The following is a 17,768-nucleotide window of genomic DNA, read 5'->3' as shown; positions in this document are numbered from 1 at the left end:
ATAGGTAATGTATATTTATTGTAGAAAATTTCAAAAATACAAAAAAAACCCCAATAAAAATCCCTACTCATTCTGTACTCAGACATAAAGGTGTACTTGTCCCCCCTCCCCCGCCCCCATCCTCATTCCTCTCAGCCTACCCATTTCAGTGGTCCAAAGGAGAGCTCATATGATTTTGGGAAACACTTTACATTAAATCTTGTTGAAAATTTAAGAGGAGACCTAGTCTGAATATGCAGGTATAATATTCCCTGCAGTCCTTGCATGGTGATCAGTTAAAATTAACGTGCTCACATCTGGCCTTTTCAGGGTCGACAAGAAGATGCTGAGGAGTACTTAGGCTTCATTCTAAATGGACTTCATGAGGAAATGCTGAACCTAAAGAAACTCCTGTCACCAAATAATGAAAGTAGGTTGTGGTCTATTTGCCACAAAACTGTGTGAGGACCTTTCTTTAAGAATTCCTTTTGGGGGGCGCCTGGGTGGCTCAGTTGTTGGATGTCTGCCTTCGGCTCAGGTCATGGTCCCAGGCTCCTGGGATCAGGCTCCCTGCTCGGCGGGAGGCCTGCTTCTCCCTCTCCCACTGCCCCTGCTGGTGTTCTCTCTCTCTCGCTGTGTCTGTCTCTGTCAAATAAATAAAATCTTTCAAAAAAAAAAAAACTTCCTTTTGAACAGATGTCACCTGCTCATGTAGTAGTTACTTTCCCCCCACCCCGGCCATTGACCCTTTGAGTCACCTTCTCACTAGGGCAAGTCTGGTATCTTTACATTGCTTACTTTATAGGCCACCGTGAATGTTCTGCTTGGATAAATTAAAATATATCCAGAACCTTTGCTTTTTTCCCTTCAGCTCTTAATTAGGAAAATGATGAAACATCCAGAAAAGCTGGGAGAATAGTTGGTGAATACCTGTATGAGCGCTGGGTTCTGCGTCTGCTGACATGTCGTGCTTTGTCTGTCTCTCTGTCACCACACACAGTTTCCTGAGTGACACAAATTAAGTTGCAGATACCAGTTTGCCCCTAAATGCCAAAGCATGCATTTCCTGAGGATGAGGATGCTGTCCCGCATGACCAAAGCCCCTTACCGAATTAGGAAAACTGGCTTTGATTACACAGTAACGCCTACTTTCCAGTGCACCTTCAGATTTCTCAGTTCTAAGCACACTGTCTGGTGGTTCATGCAACCAGGGGTCCAGCGGATGTACGTGCTGCGTTTGTTCTGAATGTAGGACACACCCTGATTGCACTTTCAAAGCCAACTCTCTGCAGGTGGTTTATGTAGACCTTTCTTTAAAACGTTTTTTTGCTGGGGGCGCCTGGGTGGCTCAGTTGGTTAAGCGACTGCCTTCGGCTCAGGTCATGATCCTGGAGTCCCTGGATCGAGTCCCACATCGGGCTCCCTGCTCAGCAAGGAGCCTGCTTCTCCCTCTGACCCTCTCCCCTCTCATGTGCTCTCTCTCTCTCATTCTCTCTGTCTCAAATAAATAAATAAAAAATCTTTAAAAAAAAAAAAAAAAAAAAAAACGTTTTTTTGCTGTTACTGTTGCTGATGGTAGCTTAAGCGAACTGTCTCCTTTTCAGAACTCACCATTTCCAATGGACCCAAAAGCCACTTAGTGAATGAAGACGAGCAGGAAGAACCAGGCGAAGGAAGTGAGGACGAATGGGAGCAAGTGGGCCCCAGAAATAAGACTTCAGTCACTCGCCATGCGGAGTTTGTTCAGACCCCAATCACTGGCATTTTTGGTGGACACATCAGGTTTATGCTTTTCTGGAATACTTTAGTGCTTGCCTTTTTCAGGGTTTGGCCGTTTACTGAAGGGGGAAGGTATAAGACGTGTCTAAGAAATTTTGGACTCGATGGCTTGCCTTTACGCCTCCGTGCCTGCTCTGTCCCTGGACTTCCCTGTGCTTCTCCTGCCTAGTGCTTTCCCTGCTCCCACCCCGCACGGCACCTCGGCACAGGGCGCTGGCCCCCAGGGCTTGGCGGCCGCCGTCACCCCTGCTCCCTCACTCAGTCAGCCCTACATTCCCTCAGGCCAGCTGCTCACCGCTAGGTAGGAAGAGAAGGACTTGTTAAGTTGAAATACATGTTTTGTGTCTGACTGGAGGAATATTAGGCGCCAGAACCAAGGGAGCTAGAAAGGTAAGGGAGTGTGGAGGGAGATAGTTCTACATAAAGGGGCACATGGGACCTCCTGGAGTGCCTGGGCCCTTCCTCTGTCCCAGTTCCCGTAAACCAGCTGCTCCTTGCTCTCTCATGACATCCTTCTAAAAGGCTTTTATTTGATTGCATTAGAGCCGTTCAGGACCACCGTGATGTGGGACTCAGGAGCGTGGGGGCCGTCTCCAAGGCGGTTCAGTCATCCCAAGTCCCAGAGGGCCTTGTTAGGGCAGGATTTCCTCTCGGAAGGCCTCGCATTGTATCCTACAAGGGTGGTTTTTTAGTGAGACTCAGTCTTCGCTTGTCCCAAATGCTTTGTATCCAAAAGAAGTAACACCCTTTCCGAGGCATGGAAAGTTAGTTCGGTCTCTCTCTGCTCTGATACAACTTAGGTTGAGCCCCTTTCAATAGGCTAATAAAACCTCAGCGTGTCCACTGGCTCCTTCACAGGCCAGTCAGTGCTGCTGTGTCGGACGGGATTCAGAAGCCAGCTATGCCGCCTTGTCACCCTGAACGAGTCATTTCTGTGCTCTTCAGTGTGCGCTAGAGCCTGCGGGCCCCTTTCTGTCCTGGACTCTCCACGTCAGCCTTGTGGTCAGGTGTGCTCCGGGGAAACGCCCAGCCCCTGACCGCTCCCGCTGTAACTTGCTTTTGCCAGATGCGATTCCTTGGGCTGGGCTGTTTTGGGAAGGGAAGCAGGGATCCAGATCAGGCAACAGCAGTGAGAGGAGGCTGTCCTGTGCCCTTAGCTCTGCGTTAGACCTCTGATGGTAGCATTCGTGGGCTGGTCCCTTAGGGACGGGAGAGAGGCTGAAGGAACAGCCTGGTGGGTAGAATAGCAGCGCCAGACCCACGCATAGGTAGGGTATCAAAATGGCAAGGCCACTGAGGCCAGCATTCCCGAAGAGCCTACACGTGTTTGAAAATAACCCGTGGGAAAAACCAGAATCCACTTTGGAGAAATTTCTAGCTTGGCCTGCATGGCTCTGCCAGGCCTCTAGCCTCAGTGGTCTTTTTATGTTGAAATTGATTGTTGATATTTTTGAGAAACGATAAAGCAAAAGTAGGAATTATTTTTTATAATTTAGGAAACTTCTGTGTGCAGTAGCCATCATGAAGCGCTTCCTTGTTCAGACAGCCGAAGGTTTTTCTTTTAAAATTCACCCTCTTTGGGTGGGTTTTCACTTCCCCCAGAAAAACCAGCACCTTTCTTCACCTTTCCCCCAGCCACAGAATAAAAGTCCAGGCCATTGGAGTCAAGAGGACCGCCTCTTGATTCCTTCACCAGTTTTAGTGCCTTCTGCTCCCACTGCTGCTCTTGGAACCAGCGGAGTGGCCGTTGCTCCCACGTCCGGACACTCGAAGGGAGGGCGCGTCACGGTGCATCCTAACACCGCGCTTTAGGAGAGCAGCGTGTGAACGGGATGCCCTTCAGCTTGCTCTTCACGGCATCTGCTCCATAAAGCCTCAATACCCACGCACACCCATTTGATTCTGTTCGTAAACTAGGTCACTCAGACTGCAGAAATGGAATTCCTTGTTGAGCTCCTGGAATGTTTCCTTGCTGGGGCTAAATGAGAGATGGGCCGAGCACACAAGTTTTACTCAGAAAAACTTAGAAAAAGAAAAGTGAAATGAAAAACCAGCTAAGAAAAACAAGGTTGAATTGGCACCCTTCTTCTTGAGGGTGGTAGGTAGCCTTGTTTCCTGGAATGTTAACTTATTTTTTATTATACACACCCTACTTCTCTTCTTTTGTAAGTCATTTTTGTAGGGGAAAAGTGCCATTAAAAATACTCTGTTTACCTTGGGGTTTCCTCTATTTTATTAGAACGGGCTATGATACTTTGAGAAAATGGAGTGTGTCAGCATTTCGAGGCCACGGCAGGATAGGCGCATTTACTGACTGGTGTGTGAAATAAAGTGGAGTGGAGGTGAAGGAATTGGGAAGATGAACTATGTTTTCTTCCAGCGTGCTTGTGCTGGGAGAATGATCAGCTGGTGGAGAGTTGCTAGAAACACTTAGGAGGTGGTATTTAGCAGGATTATTTTTAAATTGAGTATATTTTTGTCTTTTCTGTTCTCTCTGGTTTTCTGAAAATGATTCTGAGCAATCTCGTTTTCAGTTAATGCCTCTTCTCCTGCTGGCTCATCTTAACGGAGAATGGGAAGGAGTGGTCTCTTAACAGTGTTCTGTTTTTGTCTCTGCCTCTTAGGTCTGTGGTTTACCAGCAGAGTTCAAAGGAGTCGGCCACTTTGCAGCCATTCTTCACCTTGCAGCTGGACATCCAGTCTGACAGGATCCGGACGGTCCAGGATGCATTGGAGAGCTTGGTCGCGAGAGAATCTGTCCAGGGTTATACCACAAAAACCAAACAAGAGGTATACTAATAGTTGATGTTGAACGTTTGTGCTGAGGCACTCTGGCGTGGTGGAAAGAGCGCAGAAGTAAGAGCGAGGAGAAGTGCTTTTGCATTCTGCCTCTTAACCCCATTGCTTAACTGTTTTGGACTGAAAGTTTACACATTTTTAGAGTGAAATGGTTGAAAGAGATGCTCCTTGGACCTCCTTTACCCCTAAACCATGTAACCCAAGGTAGTGGTCGCTGGGATTATTCATCCTGAGCTACATTTAATTTTCTGGTAGTCTAATCATGATGTGGAAAAAGTCAGTACTACCTCTAACGAGGCCAAATAGCTTCTTTACATCCCTGATGTCGTAGAGCGCAGTTTCCCGAGATTAGTTAGGAGAGAAAAGGGATTCCAAACATAGCTATTTTGCATTTGATGGTAGGTCTTCAGGGACATCAACAAATAGAAAGTAGCTGTTTTCATGCCTGTTAGTCTTTCATTTGATCTGAAAAGGATAAAAGTCTGAGTTAAAAGACTCAAACACTAAAAGGTGTTCAGCAGTCAAGGGAAGCAGATAGCCTCATGGGGTGTACTTGTCAGCCGAGTCAGGAGACGGGGAGAATATTCTGCTCTTGGAGAGGTTACTGGCTCCTGGGGTCCAGATGTACCACTCTGTGGTCTGGGGGGGTCTTCTCTGCTGAGATGGTGCTGGTGAATGCAGAAAAACGTACTGGGAGGGCACTGCAGGCTAGCTAGGGGCAGCGCTTGTGTGAACAGTCCCTCGTGTCCCTAGAGAGCTTGGTGTAAGGACACTGTGTGGCAGCTGAAGGTGCACGAAGAGTGGTTGCTGCCAGCACCTTACGGAGCTCAGTGGGCCTCCCGTGGCCGGGTGGCTCACACTGGGAGAGCAGAGCGGAGGAGGGCGTGGAGACCCTGCGGTCCCTCTGGGGCCTCCTGCTTGGACTGATCAAGCCAGCCTTTTGGGAGATCCACACATAGTTATGCCTAATCCTCCACCATGTTTTCTGACTTGCTTCCCACGGGCGCTTTTGTTTAAAAGATAAAAGTGGTAGGAGCGAGAGACAGAATCTTGGCACTTGGCTTAAGTGAATAAGCTGAGTCTGGTGGTGGAACTTAATCAGAGAGAGAGTGGGTATTTGTTTTCAGGGAGGTTGGTTCATGTGGCTGAGTTGTGTACGTGGCTCATTCCGTGGCAGCTGTGGCCCCAGAGGTGGTGTCGCTGTCCTGGCCCCCGTGCCTCTCTTCTCGCTTGCTCTCCTGTGGACTCCCGGGGGGGGTGGGGTGGGGGGCGGTGGGCGCTCCTCCCGCAGGCGGCTTTCTGCCTTTCCCGGGCTGCCAGCAAAGCCCCCTCACGTGGCGGTTTTCCTCTCACTCTTGCTGCAGTTAGCTGTGGACGTCGGGGAGGGTGCAGATGAGATAGAGGTGGAGAGCGTGAGGAAAAGGTGGCTTATTCTAGGTGGCAGGTGGAGGAAGGATGCAGGAAAGAAGAGGCATTTCAGTGGAGCCTTGAGGAAGAAAATGGACTGTCCCAGCTCCGTGGTGGTGGTGTGTTACCAGATCAAGAGCAAGAACACTCAGAAAAGCAGATGTTTGAGAAAGGAAGATTTTGGACAGTTCGTATGGGGTGGGGATATCTGGAAAGAGCAAGTATCACATTTTCTGGAATGTGATTTCTTTAAATTTACTTTTTAAAATACCCAGTTTAATATATTTATATTTTAAGGTCGTAAGATTTTTTGCTGTGGGAACACACGATGAAGGTCCATGGGAAAATATGATTATACAAAATACTTGCTGTGTAGAAAAGGTCTGGTTTTGTTGGGCGAAGAATAGTGTGTGTCAGTTTGTCTGGAAACCCAAAACACATGGAAGAATTTCAGATTAGCCACTTAATGAGTTGCCTGAAAGCTTGAGGTCAGAATCCTGGGTTGCCAACACTGAGAAGCATCCCAGAGACACATTCGTCCAACTCTCGATTCACAAATGAGGAAGCTGGAGTCCACTTGTCAGAATCCTGGTTTTTAACTGTTGAGCTGTAGCCACACGTTTCCATCGTTCACACGTTCTTGTTGGGTGTGGAGACACCAGGGTACAGACGCAGGATGGGGCTCTGGAGGCGTGTTGGGTCCCACACCTGGGATCAGAGTCTGGGTGGGAAGCCAGGTGCCCATTGAGACACCTCCAGCCAGATGGGTATGTGGTTTTCTGAAGGCTTTCTTGGTTTCTTATCTATGCTGTTATCTTTTGGATTGTGACTCAAACAACTATTTCTATCAAAAGTATTCTTCCTGTAAATACAGGAAACATCAAAGGGTTTATAAGTACAAAGAACAGTAAATTAAGGGAATAAGAATTGTTTGTGAGGATGCGTTTTAATGAAAAGCAGCATTTGTTAGACCTGTGAAAGCATATAAGGAGCATATAAATTGATAAAACTGAAACTTGTAAAATTAATGGTTAGAAGAGATGGCTTTTGGGTTATTTAGAACACTTAAGTTGAGAAACACTCTGGCCTCAGTTTGATTAATGCTACGGGACTTACTAAAAAGCGTGTTAATACATACATAATGTAAAGTACTGCTGCTAACTTAGCTTTTTAATTTTTGTGCCAATTCGTCATGAATGTCACAGAGTAAAGGTTCTTTTTTTGAGCAAAGGTTTCTTAATGTGGAGTTCACACACGGGCTCAGGGATCCATGGGGTCATCTGCAGTTGTGTTCAGAGGGATGTTTGCCTTTTTCTAAGAGGAATGTTAGTAGCTCTCAGAAGGCCTCTTAGCAAAATGTTAGATTTTCAGGAGCTCCCTCGACCCAGCAAGGATTGAGCAGTGCTCTCAGAGAGGGTCCTTGTGTGACGGACATGCGTCTGCTGCTGCGTGAAGTAAGGCACCGTGGGTCCTGCTCTGCTTTGTGCCTCAGGTGGAGATAAGTCGCAGAGTGACTCTGGAGAAGCTGCCCCCTGTTCTGGTGCTGCACCTCAAACGGTTTGTTTACGAGAAGACTGGTGGATGCCAGAAGCTCATCAAAAATATTGAATATCCTGTGGACTTGGAAATCAGTAAAGGTAACAGACATGCAAGGTGAAAGCATTCATGGTGACAGTTGTCCCGGGAATCCGTGAACTTGGCACTTAGTGTTCCTGTATAATGTCGAGAGTAAGGAAGTTCTCTTTTAGGGCTTTCTGGTTTTACGTTTCTTGGTTTATAACAGACCTCTGTATTAAAATTGGCACCAAAGTAGCTCTTGAAAAATAAAGGCAAAAATGAATAAGCCATATAATCTTACTAGATTAGAAAAGTAGAGATTTTGTCCATCAAAATGAGCATCATTTTTTAGAAACGTTTTATGGATTAGTGGTACAAAATCATTTTCTTTATACTAAGTGTTAACACCTCCCGCCAAGCCTGGTGAAATCAGCTTTTTCAGTGAAGTGAGAGAATGTTGCCCATAGGCCCCTGGGGGTTCCTCCCAACCTCTCATTGCAGTGACACGGGGTCAGGTCTGTGGCATTCTGTCAGCCACAAGTCTGCAGGTAACCGGGGCTCAGCAGCCTCGACGCCTTTTGACCAGAGCACCAAGTTCAGATTGTCTTGGTAAAAGCGCAGCTTGAAGGAAAACTTTCCTTGAAAGCTTCGGGATTTGTGAAAAAGGTGCCGTGCAGTCCTGGGCTTGATCGGGAACAAGCTGGAGGCAGATCTCAAAATAGCGAGGGGTGTGGAAAATGGGAAAGAGGTTGTGGGACATCATCCCTGGGTTTTGCAGAGGAACGAAGCTGTCGCCTTCCCCACCCCTCCCATCCCCACCACACAGCACGACCACGCTCCACTCCTTCCCGGGCCCAGTGACTCTAGAACTGGGGGTAGCAGGCCTCACCTGAGCCCAGGCAGGGACGCTGCATTTCCGCAGCCGGTCTGCAGCTGGCGGCTCCAACCCCCCTGGGCCGGGCTACTGTCCCTCCTACCTTCACTCGTGGAGCTGCTTCGTTCATAGGCAGCGTGTTTTCCTGATCCCATTTGAGAACCAGGAAGGGGAAGCAATGCCAGCTGAGAGCCACACACTGAGTCGTCTGTGCTGTTGTGCCTTGTCTGTCAGGGAATGGGGAGCACTCACCCAGCCCAGCGGGCATCCTGTGCCCCACGCTCTTGCATCTTCCCTCATGCCCAGATTAACTGTTTGGACTGACTACACGGATTTTACTTACAGATCTGTTCTTGCTGGTTATATGTGTTTTTATATCAGCTGCCACTTTAAATGCTTTCTAGAAAGAGAAATGAGCTGAGGGAGAAGGAGAGGCCCTGGTGTGGGTTGTGGGTGGGGGATGAGAGGGGCCGATGGTAACGGCGGTGACAGGGGTCTGTCTGCAGGTGCACTACTCCTTCAGGGGGCCCCGGGGCCCCAAGGACAGGGCTGCCCACCTGCCCAGCTGGTGGACTAGTGCCTCTTTGGAGAGACCATCTGACTTTCACACAGTGGAAGTTTTGTGGTTTGACTCACGTATAAAATGTTTCAGTTCTTAGGTTTCCTGGGGCTATTTTGTTTTGTTGCAAAGTGGGCAGCGTTCTTCTTTTCCAGTTGAGAATATCTGCTTCTAAGGGGCTTCTAGCATGAGCTCAGTGGGCTCAGTGTATTTCTTCTCTTTCTTCCCCACTGGTTGCTGGGGACGTGCGTGGCTGCACTGCCCAGCTGGCCCCCCAAGGGCAGGGCCTGCGTACACGAGGGGAGGCCGTGGGTTTTGTTTTCCTGGTCTGCCAGGTGATGCATGTGAGTGGGGACTGTTGTCACCTCTGCTTCTGTCACTCTGAGCCTTTCTTTAAGTGCTTTTATAGACTGCAGCTGTTGGTATTTTGTTTTTCAGAACTGCTTTCTCCAGGGGTTAAAAATAAGAATTTTAAATGCCACAGAACCTATAGGCTGTTTGCAGGTAAGTAAATTTGTCTCTTATTTCCTTACTAAAGCAGTGATAAAAGGGCTTATGCCCAGGCACAGTTTTGCTATAATACCACCTAACACAGAGAATAGACTTCTCTACTGCTGTCCCCATGGGGCTCGCTAAGTCCATACATCTTTTGAAAATGTGTGTTTGTCCTGACATCCGGTGCTTGAAATTCGACAGAATATCCTTTTGGCTCTAAGTGAATCCAGTCCTCGTTTAGCATCGTATCTGTCTTTGAATCAGAGGGGCAAGTGTGAGGCCACCGGGCTGGCAGTTTGAGGGTGTGACCTTTGCCGCGGCAGTCGCGGTGCCTGTGGGGGGTGCTGCCTGTCGGGGCGGTACCGTGGAGCGGCCTGGTTAGGTGAGGAGAGCGGGTCCCACACGGATGCTCCGCCGGATGATCTCCCGCACTGCGCTGGCTCGCCCGGGCTCCTGGGCTGCCACACTGGCGCAGAGCTCTCCGAGGGGGGCGATGGTAACCCCAGCCCCAGAACTGGGGACCCTGACACCTCTTACCTTCTGGCCCAGTGCTTCCTGTGGCACCTTGTGTCCTTCCTTCTGCCCTCCTTCCTCTTTTATAGCCTGAGTCTTCTGGGCCTTTGAGGCTTTATGTCTCTTTTGGTAGTCACCGTTTGCAACAACTGCGTGTGCTTTCCGGCCTTTTTTATTAGAATTTTCTAACTGCTTTGTTATCCTTCCTTTTGTGCTGCCTTTGGTGAGCCTGTTTGTAATTTAAAATAACATGACCGTTCATTGACCCTCACACTTTTATTGAACCTTTCTGCTACTAGGTACCTTTTTTTGTAGTATCTCATTTATTCCTCGCAGCTATCCTGAGAGATGTGTGGTGGTGTCCCCATCTTCCAAAACAAGAAACCCAAATTCTGAGAGACACACTCTCCACTCTGATCCACGGTGGCATGGCCGGGCTTCACCCTGCAACCGCCGGTCCCTCCTGCGTGTTTAGAAAGTTGGTTTGGGCTCTGATCAGTGGGTCACGTGCCTGTGCTGCACTGGGAGGGGTTTGGCCCAGTCGGGTCTTTCTTCCTGCAGCTCTGCCCTTGACTTTGTCTTCTCCGCCAAGGCAGCTGATCATGGGTCCTCCCCTGACAGGGTGGCCACGCACTACTGCGGTGTCTCCAGCCCTTCCCTTGCCCTGCCTTGTCATGGAAGCCGTGCCACGTTGGCTGGCGCTCAGGCTCTGCAGACTGCCTCTGGGGCTGGAGGAGCCCTAGGGTCTGGCCCACTCAGGGAGCTTGGCACCGAGGTCCCAGGGGGAAATGAAGTGCTGCTTTGCTGCCTCCCTGCTGCTCTACCCCTCGAGGCCATTGCCAGGGAAGGCTGATGATCCAGGGCGAGGTGCAGGAATCCCCCGTCTCCTGCTCAAGGAGCCCCAGTGTGGTCCTGTTCCGCCTGCCGGCCGTGGCCCACCATCTGAACTGGGGCTGTCACTTGCATTCCTGATTCCTCCTCTCACAGCTTCTGATCTCAGAAATAAGGGCACTGGATTCGATTGGTTGGAATTTTCTGTAAAATGTGGGTAAGGAAGCACTTGGTGCAAATGATTTTGATTGCGGGAACGAGAGAGCAAATGAGTGCGGTGCTGCCCAGGCCCGTTCAGTCAGGGGCTCACCTGCAGTCCTGGTGCACCTTCCTGGTCACTGGGCTGCCTTTCCGAGACTCCAGCCGTGTGCTGTGCCTGCTCTGGAGGTTTTCGAATGGAAGTGTCTGGAAGGAAATACAGATGAGTTAAACCCCAGGTCCTTTAAATTCCACTGATCGGTCACTTTATATAACTCTTGCCCAAGTCACGTAGGTCTTGGGAAAATTCAGAACGAAAGCCCTACAGCAGATTTGGGGTCAGGGGGACTGCTCGTCTCGAGCCTCCTCCACGCCCTTGATGGCCGTTTGATCACTGTGACCAGCAGCGCCTGTGCTGGTCCTGCTGCTGGTTTCCTGCCTGGTTGGCCTGCGGTCTTCCGCCCTCGGGTGGCCAGTCGTGTTTGTCATGGGGATGCCCAGGGCTAGAGCCGTGGCGTCCTCTGAGCCCCCAGAGGCTGCTTTGCCAGAGGGGCTGTCCTCCCACCAGCGGTGGCCACAGGCCCGGAGCTGGCTGGGTCCTCCTGAGGAGTGACCACGGCCACCAGAGCCCAGTGATGTTCCCACCACCTAAGTACTGTGCCTCTCCACATGCCTGTCCTTTTTGCCCCTGGTGCTGGCACCCAGCTCGCCCGGCCACATTGCTGGCCCCCCGGATGTTTCCCTCACCCAGGCTCCTGACTGCTGCCCGGGCCCCTCGGCGCCCCTCCTCATGGAGGGGAGGATGCAGCCTTTGGTGTCTTTAGGTGACTCGACTGCAGCTTCCAGTGGTTGTCTGTGTGTTAGGCCTTTGACTAAAGCTTCTTGATTGAATTACAGAATTTTTTTTTAAGTAGATAAAAGGTGGTATTTTTTGTTATTATTTTGGCATTATTTGTTAAGACAGAGAAAATTAGAACGTTTTTTAAAAGGAAAAAGGGTGATGACTAGTGCCGTGTCGGTGGGGCTGCCCACGTCACAGCCCTGCTGTCCCTCCCGAGACGGTGCGGTCCACTCACCGTGACGACAGTCACAGAAATACTGGGGTTCTCGGTTTTTCATTGTTTTTTTCCACAGGCATACTCCTATGTCCCCAGTCCCTCTCTCTGTCCATCTTATTGTGATAAAGTCTGCTAATTATTCCTTCTAGTGCAAGTATTTAGGTTTTTCTGTTTTTTCACCATTATGACCTCTTTGTCCGAGATTCAGATGCTCTCTTTAGAGCCGTCCAGAAGTAGGATTGGCTAGATCGAGGGCACGAGCGTTTTGGGTCTCTGGGTGGCGTTTCTGGGGGTTGGTCGGTGTGTGGTGCTGGCGGCTCGGTGGGGGCTGGGGGGTCTTTCGCGCTCTGTCCCTGTGTGCTCTCATCAGCAGTGGACACGAAATGGTGGGCAGTCCTCACCCGAGGGGCTGGCATGTGGGACAGCCCCACCAAGCCGGCGTCTCTTGTGTTTGTGAGGCATTAAACATTTTTAAAACGTCATTGAGATACACGCGTGTGACTTTATCTTGTAAATCGTGCGGAGTTTTTGATTATGTGACATAGCTTTGTGTAGTGACGTCTCTGTGTCCCGCCTGCCTCGGTGAGGGGTGTCACATGCAGTGGCCTTGGGGGGGGGTCAGGCGGGCGCCCTCGGCTGCTGGGGTGCGGTTCTCTCACCGGGGCGCCCGCGGGCCTCTCTTGCAGTGGTCTACCACCACGGCAGCAGTGCGACGGGCGGCCACTACACCACGGATGTCTTCCAGATCGGCCTCAACGGCTGGCTGCGCATCGATGACCAGGCGGTCAAGGTGATCAACCAGTACCAGGTGGTGAAGCCCACTGCGGAGCGCACAGCCTACCTCCTGTATTACCGCCGTGTGGACCTGCTGTAGCCGCCTGCGCGCTGTGTGCCCGACGCCCGCTTGCAGACACCGACTCCCTCTGACTTCCTCCCTCTCTTTAGCGGCTCTCTAGAGAGAAACTCTTTCTCCTTTGCAGAAATGGGCTAGAATGGAAAGCAGACGCCTCGGGGTTTGTGCGCAAGAGTTCGCGTTGACGTCTACCTTCCAAATCAAAATCATTCGGTTCAGACAGACTGTCGCTTGATTTAAGAAAATACACAAAACCCATGTTTCTGAAATAATGCTGATTCCTGAGTAAGAAGGGGGACTTGCATTTGATTCCCAGTCTAATTGCTTAGTAGAATAAATCCTGCACCAGCAACACTTGTAAATTTGTGAAAATGAATTTTATCTTTCCTTAAAAAAATAAATTTTTTAATCCATCACACTTTCCTTCCCACCCTTTAGTTTTTGATAAACGATAAAAATGAGCCAGTTATCAGAGAAGAAATAGTTCTTACTTCAAAAGAAACGTAAATACAAAAAATAAGTTGCTGGTTCCTAACGGGAAAAATACATTTTAATAATTGTGCGATGAGAAGCTGCTTACGTACACAATGCAGATCAGATATTTGGAGTTAAGATGTTAGTCCACATAGATGGGTGATTGTAAACTTTATTGCTATTAAAAGATTTCAAATTGCATTCATGCTTCTGTGTACACGTAATGAACAATGGGCAAAATAATGAAGATTGATACTTCCCTAAGTCGCTCTGTTTAATTCTGCTGTCTGCTCTTCTATAACGCTGCGTCTCTAATTGTACACAGTTTAGTGATCTCTAGGAGTACAGAAGTTGTCGCCCATCAATAAAAATCACAAAGTTGGTTTAAAGCTGTGTGTGGTGTTTCTTTGACTGCAGATGCCTCTTCTGTCGCTGGAGTTCCGGGGGGCGCGAGGCCACCCCCAGAATTACAGCGAGCCCTCCAACCAGATGAACCGAGACTCGGGTTGTGCTCGCTTAATATCTCCAATGTTAGTAACTAGTGATTTGGGGAGATGGAGTTTTTGAATCTTCCAGTAGCAGGACAGGGGAGGTGAAGTGTCCCTGCGCTGTTCCTGGCCCCCACCGCGGTCAGCATCACCAGAGTGGTGGCCTCAGATCACAGCTGGACATCATGCTGCTCAGGCATCTTCGCAGCGACTCGGCACTACCCTTGGGTTGTGGAAAGGAAGCCTTTCCAGACAGAAGAGATGGGGAGGAGAGGGGCCACGTGCGGTCAGGCCACCCCTAGTGGCTCTCGGGCCTGGGGGGCCCCCGCTTCCAGCCCATGCAGACAATTCATGGTAATGTACTGGGATCCGCAGACAAGCCTTTTCCCCAAGCTCCTCTTTCAGCAGCAGGTGTTCTTAATCATTGCCTTGTGCCACCCGCATTCATAGCTTACTCTTAAAATCACAGTCCTAACACTGTCCACTTAGCCCACTCACCTGTTGTCACCCTAATCTGTTTGGCTGACTTATAAGTTATAGTTAGGTTCTCATTAAAATAACGTACGGCTCTTAGGAACACATGGTGCGTGGCGTCCAGATTCACTTTGGGGGAAGCAACCCCCTACCAGCAGTAACTCAGCCAAAGATGACATTGAGCTCTATCTTGGAGCACTTCGTTGAGCTCTGGGTGGTGATACTGTGATCCAGGTCGTGTCCTCGCTGTGCGAATGGCTTACCTGTCCCAGTACACACCTAGCCTCTAACCCGTGCTGGTCCTTCACCTCTAGCAGGGTCAGTGGCTCTGTCGCTGGACTGTCCCCTGTAAGTCAGACTGGGTGCCCTCTCAAGAACAAGGCCCTCTGATCTGAGAATGCCTTTTCACAGGAATCTGGAACAGGAGGTGAAAGAACATCCTTGTTGATACCTGCTTCCAAGTCTCAGAACACATCCTATGTGTCTAGATGAGAGAATGTCCCCTCAAGTACCATTGATGGGTTTCTACGGAATCTTTAGGTTGCTAAGGCATACATTTCATCTAGGCCAAAATCCAGTGGAAACGACTGAGGTGTTGAGAAACTTTGAAAGATCTCAAGAGTGGCGGAGACGAATTAGTCCAGTGGGGCCTTGGGCATCTTGGTCCGCGTGCAATGTGTAGCAATACCACATTCCCTCTGGAGGTTGCTGCCCCATATGGGAATCCGGACTTTTCAGTTCAGCCTTCTGGTAGCCAGCAAAGGGCTCCTCCATTACCCTTTGTGTGCATATGTCCTTTGTTTAAGACAAGCGCTAGCTTTGTTTGAAAGAGGCGGCATGTGTAACCTCGCACCTAACACCTACCTCCTCCGATCGTAAGTGTGTGAGACAGGTGGAGCTCCCCTATTTTCTTTGCTTGGATCAGCACACCCGGCTGCAGACAGGATATGTCATGAGGGGACGTCGGCTCGGAATCAAGAGTTCTCATTTTGTCCCTGGAGTGAATAATTGGCCCCTGGATAGAGAACAAGATCATTGTAGCAAATCCAACATTTTCTAGGGTCCTAAGTGAATTGTTATCCACGTGTTATCTGTTCTTGAGATTTTGAACTCAGCGTTCAGTATTTTATGCTGCACTGTTTAGTATTTTTGTAAGTTTCATAGACTCTTTCCTAGGTTGTAGGTCATTTACACTTAGAACTTGGACCATTAACCTTGGTGCTGGGGATAGAGATTAAGTGATTTTCCTACATTAGCATATGACTTTGTCTTTATAGGCATCTTTTAAACCAATGTGAATGCTAGGGAACTGTTGGAAGTGTATTACAGGGAGGCTTTTCTTTAATGTGTGAATGATCACTAACACGACTTGGAAGTTCTCTTACAGGGAAGAATGTACCGAAGTTTATCTGGTTAGTGTGTTTGCCCAGTAGCCAAGAAAAGCGCACCCTGTACTGTGGGTTCCATTCCGAATGAGAAATGGTGGTCATCTCATCCATCGTCCTGTTTGTAATACACAGTTCAGTTGCCCAGGTGGCTTATAGAAGCATTCTGCTTTCATTTCTCAGCGCAGTTAGTCACATCCTCATGGTCTGATTCGTGGGCCCCATGAGCAGGAACTTTGTGATCAGCAGACGCACCATCTTCTGTCTTTCCCTTCGTGGAAATTTCTGTTTATTGCTCCCATAGGCTGCTTGCATTTGACCAGGCCAACTGGTTAGGAAGCTAAGATTGCAATCAAAGTGGGATGCTTTGGGTTAAGCAAATAAACCAGTGGTTTAAGTACTGCACAGCTGTCCAACCATTGTGCATTATCAGTGAGTTGCATCATCAGTGTGGATATATGGATATCTCATGGTCTGTTTAGTTCCTCAGGACCGGACAGAATAGCCCCGGCTTTCCTGTTAATGGTCTGGCTCGTTGACTGTCCCTAGTGAAGACCGTGCCCATTTCACCAATTTCCTGAGGGTCACTGGACTTGGAAAACGTTTAAAAATGTGACTTTTAAAAAAATAGCTAATGACCAGCAAGACCACCTGCTCACAGCCAACTCTACATGGGACATCGTGTTTTTCATTTAAAACCAGTCTAGTACATTGCTAAGCTGGCATGGCTTTTCTTAAGCCAGCCTTTTCTCTTGCTTGCTAGGATTTTTTTCTTAAGTGTTGGTATTCATCTTCTGGACTAGCCTTTCCCATCTTATTTATATCTTTTGGAGAAAAATTTATTTGCTTGAAACATGAAATTGACCTCATAGCCCGGCTTCACTCTGTGGGGATGTTTGTTATGAATTTTGAGGAGTAAACGATGAACCAGCACCCAAGTGCTTCGTCCCCTGGCGCAGTCCTTCACTTCCTTGTCTGCGTGCCGCCCCCAGGAGGGGCACCCCGGGGTAGCTGGTGAGGGGGGGGGGAAGGGGGGCCTTCCTCCAGAGGATTTGTTCCGTGCGGTTCTCTCCGAGTTGCACACGCATTCTGTTTCTCAGACTTGGTTGTCTCTTGCCGTTCGCTGGTCGTAATTGGGATCATTTGCTAAGCCCTGATTTGCTGAACACGAGCATTTTGTCAAGTGATCTTTCCTTGGAGAAATAACTGGCAAGCACGCTTTTAAACCCCTGTGTGTGCATGAAAGGAAATGCACTCGGTCCTGACGGCCATGGTATTTGTGCACTGCTGTGTTCCAGCTGTAGGACTCCACGCCGAGTGATAGTGCTGAAGATATTCTCATTTGTTTATAGACTCTACTTTCTCCAAGATTCCCATTTAAGGGCTTGCCCTTTGTCTTACTTATCATTTGTTGGAGAAGTTTCCTGTTTGTTTTCTAACAAAATATTGGGGTAACTTCGTTTACTCAACGAAATAAAAGTGTACATTTGAAGAGTGCCTGGACGGGCTTAGGAATGCCCATGTTGCTCTCAGCACATTTGGGAACCAGAGAAACCTCAACACTGGTTTTGGTCCTGTCTTTTTTTTTTTTTTAATACAAGGGTTTTTTGTTTTTGTTTTTTTGTTCTTTTTTTTTAGCATTTTAACGCACCGGGAAGGTGTTTTGGTCTCTGCTGCCCGGCCATCTGCATGGTTTTTTCAGTGTTCGGGATCACCCAAGATTCTGGGATTGGGTCTGGTGCATGGACCTTGGGTTTCCCCGCTGTCCTTCAAAGAAAGCAAACCTCTTCGTGTATTTTCTGAAAATTTTGGGATTCTTTGTGTGATTTAAGAAAAAACTATTCCTCTGCTTTAAAAAAAGATTGAAAGCCCCTCGTGTAAGATGTGGATTCACTTGCTGACCTGAGCACTGACTCTCCTCATTCAGTCGCTGGACCTCTGCACCGGAGCTGTGTGTCTGTGTTGGCCCAGGGAGCCCTCTATTGACGGCTGTCTGGGTAGCCTCTGACCCCTGCAGGGCTGGATGTGCTTCCTGCTTTATTTCA

At 48.9% G+C, this 17,768-nt stretch overlaps 1 protein-coding gene across 2 annotated transcripts in view; it reads left to right on the top strand.

Annotated features, from left to right (window-relative positions):
* Positions 1–13,765, top strand: part of USP10 (ubiquitin specific peptidase 10) — a 75,147-nt gene extending 61,382 nt beyond the window's left edge. For both annotated transcript variants that reach the window (XM_036104872.2, XM_036104871.2), the window contains 6 exons: positions 310–409; positions 1,584–1,761; positions 4,383–4,548; positions 7,457–7,601; positions 9,393–9,458; positions 12,736–13,765. In XM_036104872.2, the coding sequence (XP_035960765.1) occupies positions 310–409; positions 1,584–1,761; positions 4,383–4,548; positions 7,457–7,601; positions 9,393–9,458; positions 12,736–12,923 (843 nt within the window). In that variant the 3' untranslated portion in view covers positions 12,924–13,765. The remainder of the gene's footprint in view (positions 1–309; positions 410–1,583; positions 1,762–4,382; positions 4,549–7,456; positions 7,602–9,392; positions 9,459–12,735) is intronic.
* The last annotated feature ends 4,003 nt before the right edge of the window (positions 13,766–17,768 follow it).

This window comes from Halichoerus grypus, chromosome 15 (genome assembly GCF_964656455.1).
Source record: "Halichoerus grypus chromosome 15, mHalGry1.hap1.1, whole genome shotgun sequence".
Taxonomy (NCBI): Eukaryota; Metazoa; Chordata; class Mammalia; order Carnivora; family Phocidae; genus Halichoerus; species Halichoerus grypus.
Note: the sequence above shows the minus strand (reverse complement) of the source record. Positions and strands in the feature narration are given on the sequence as shown.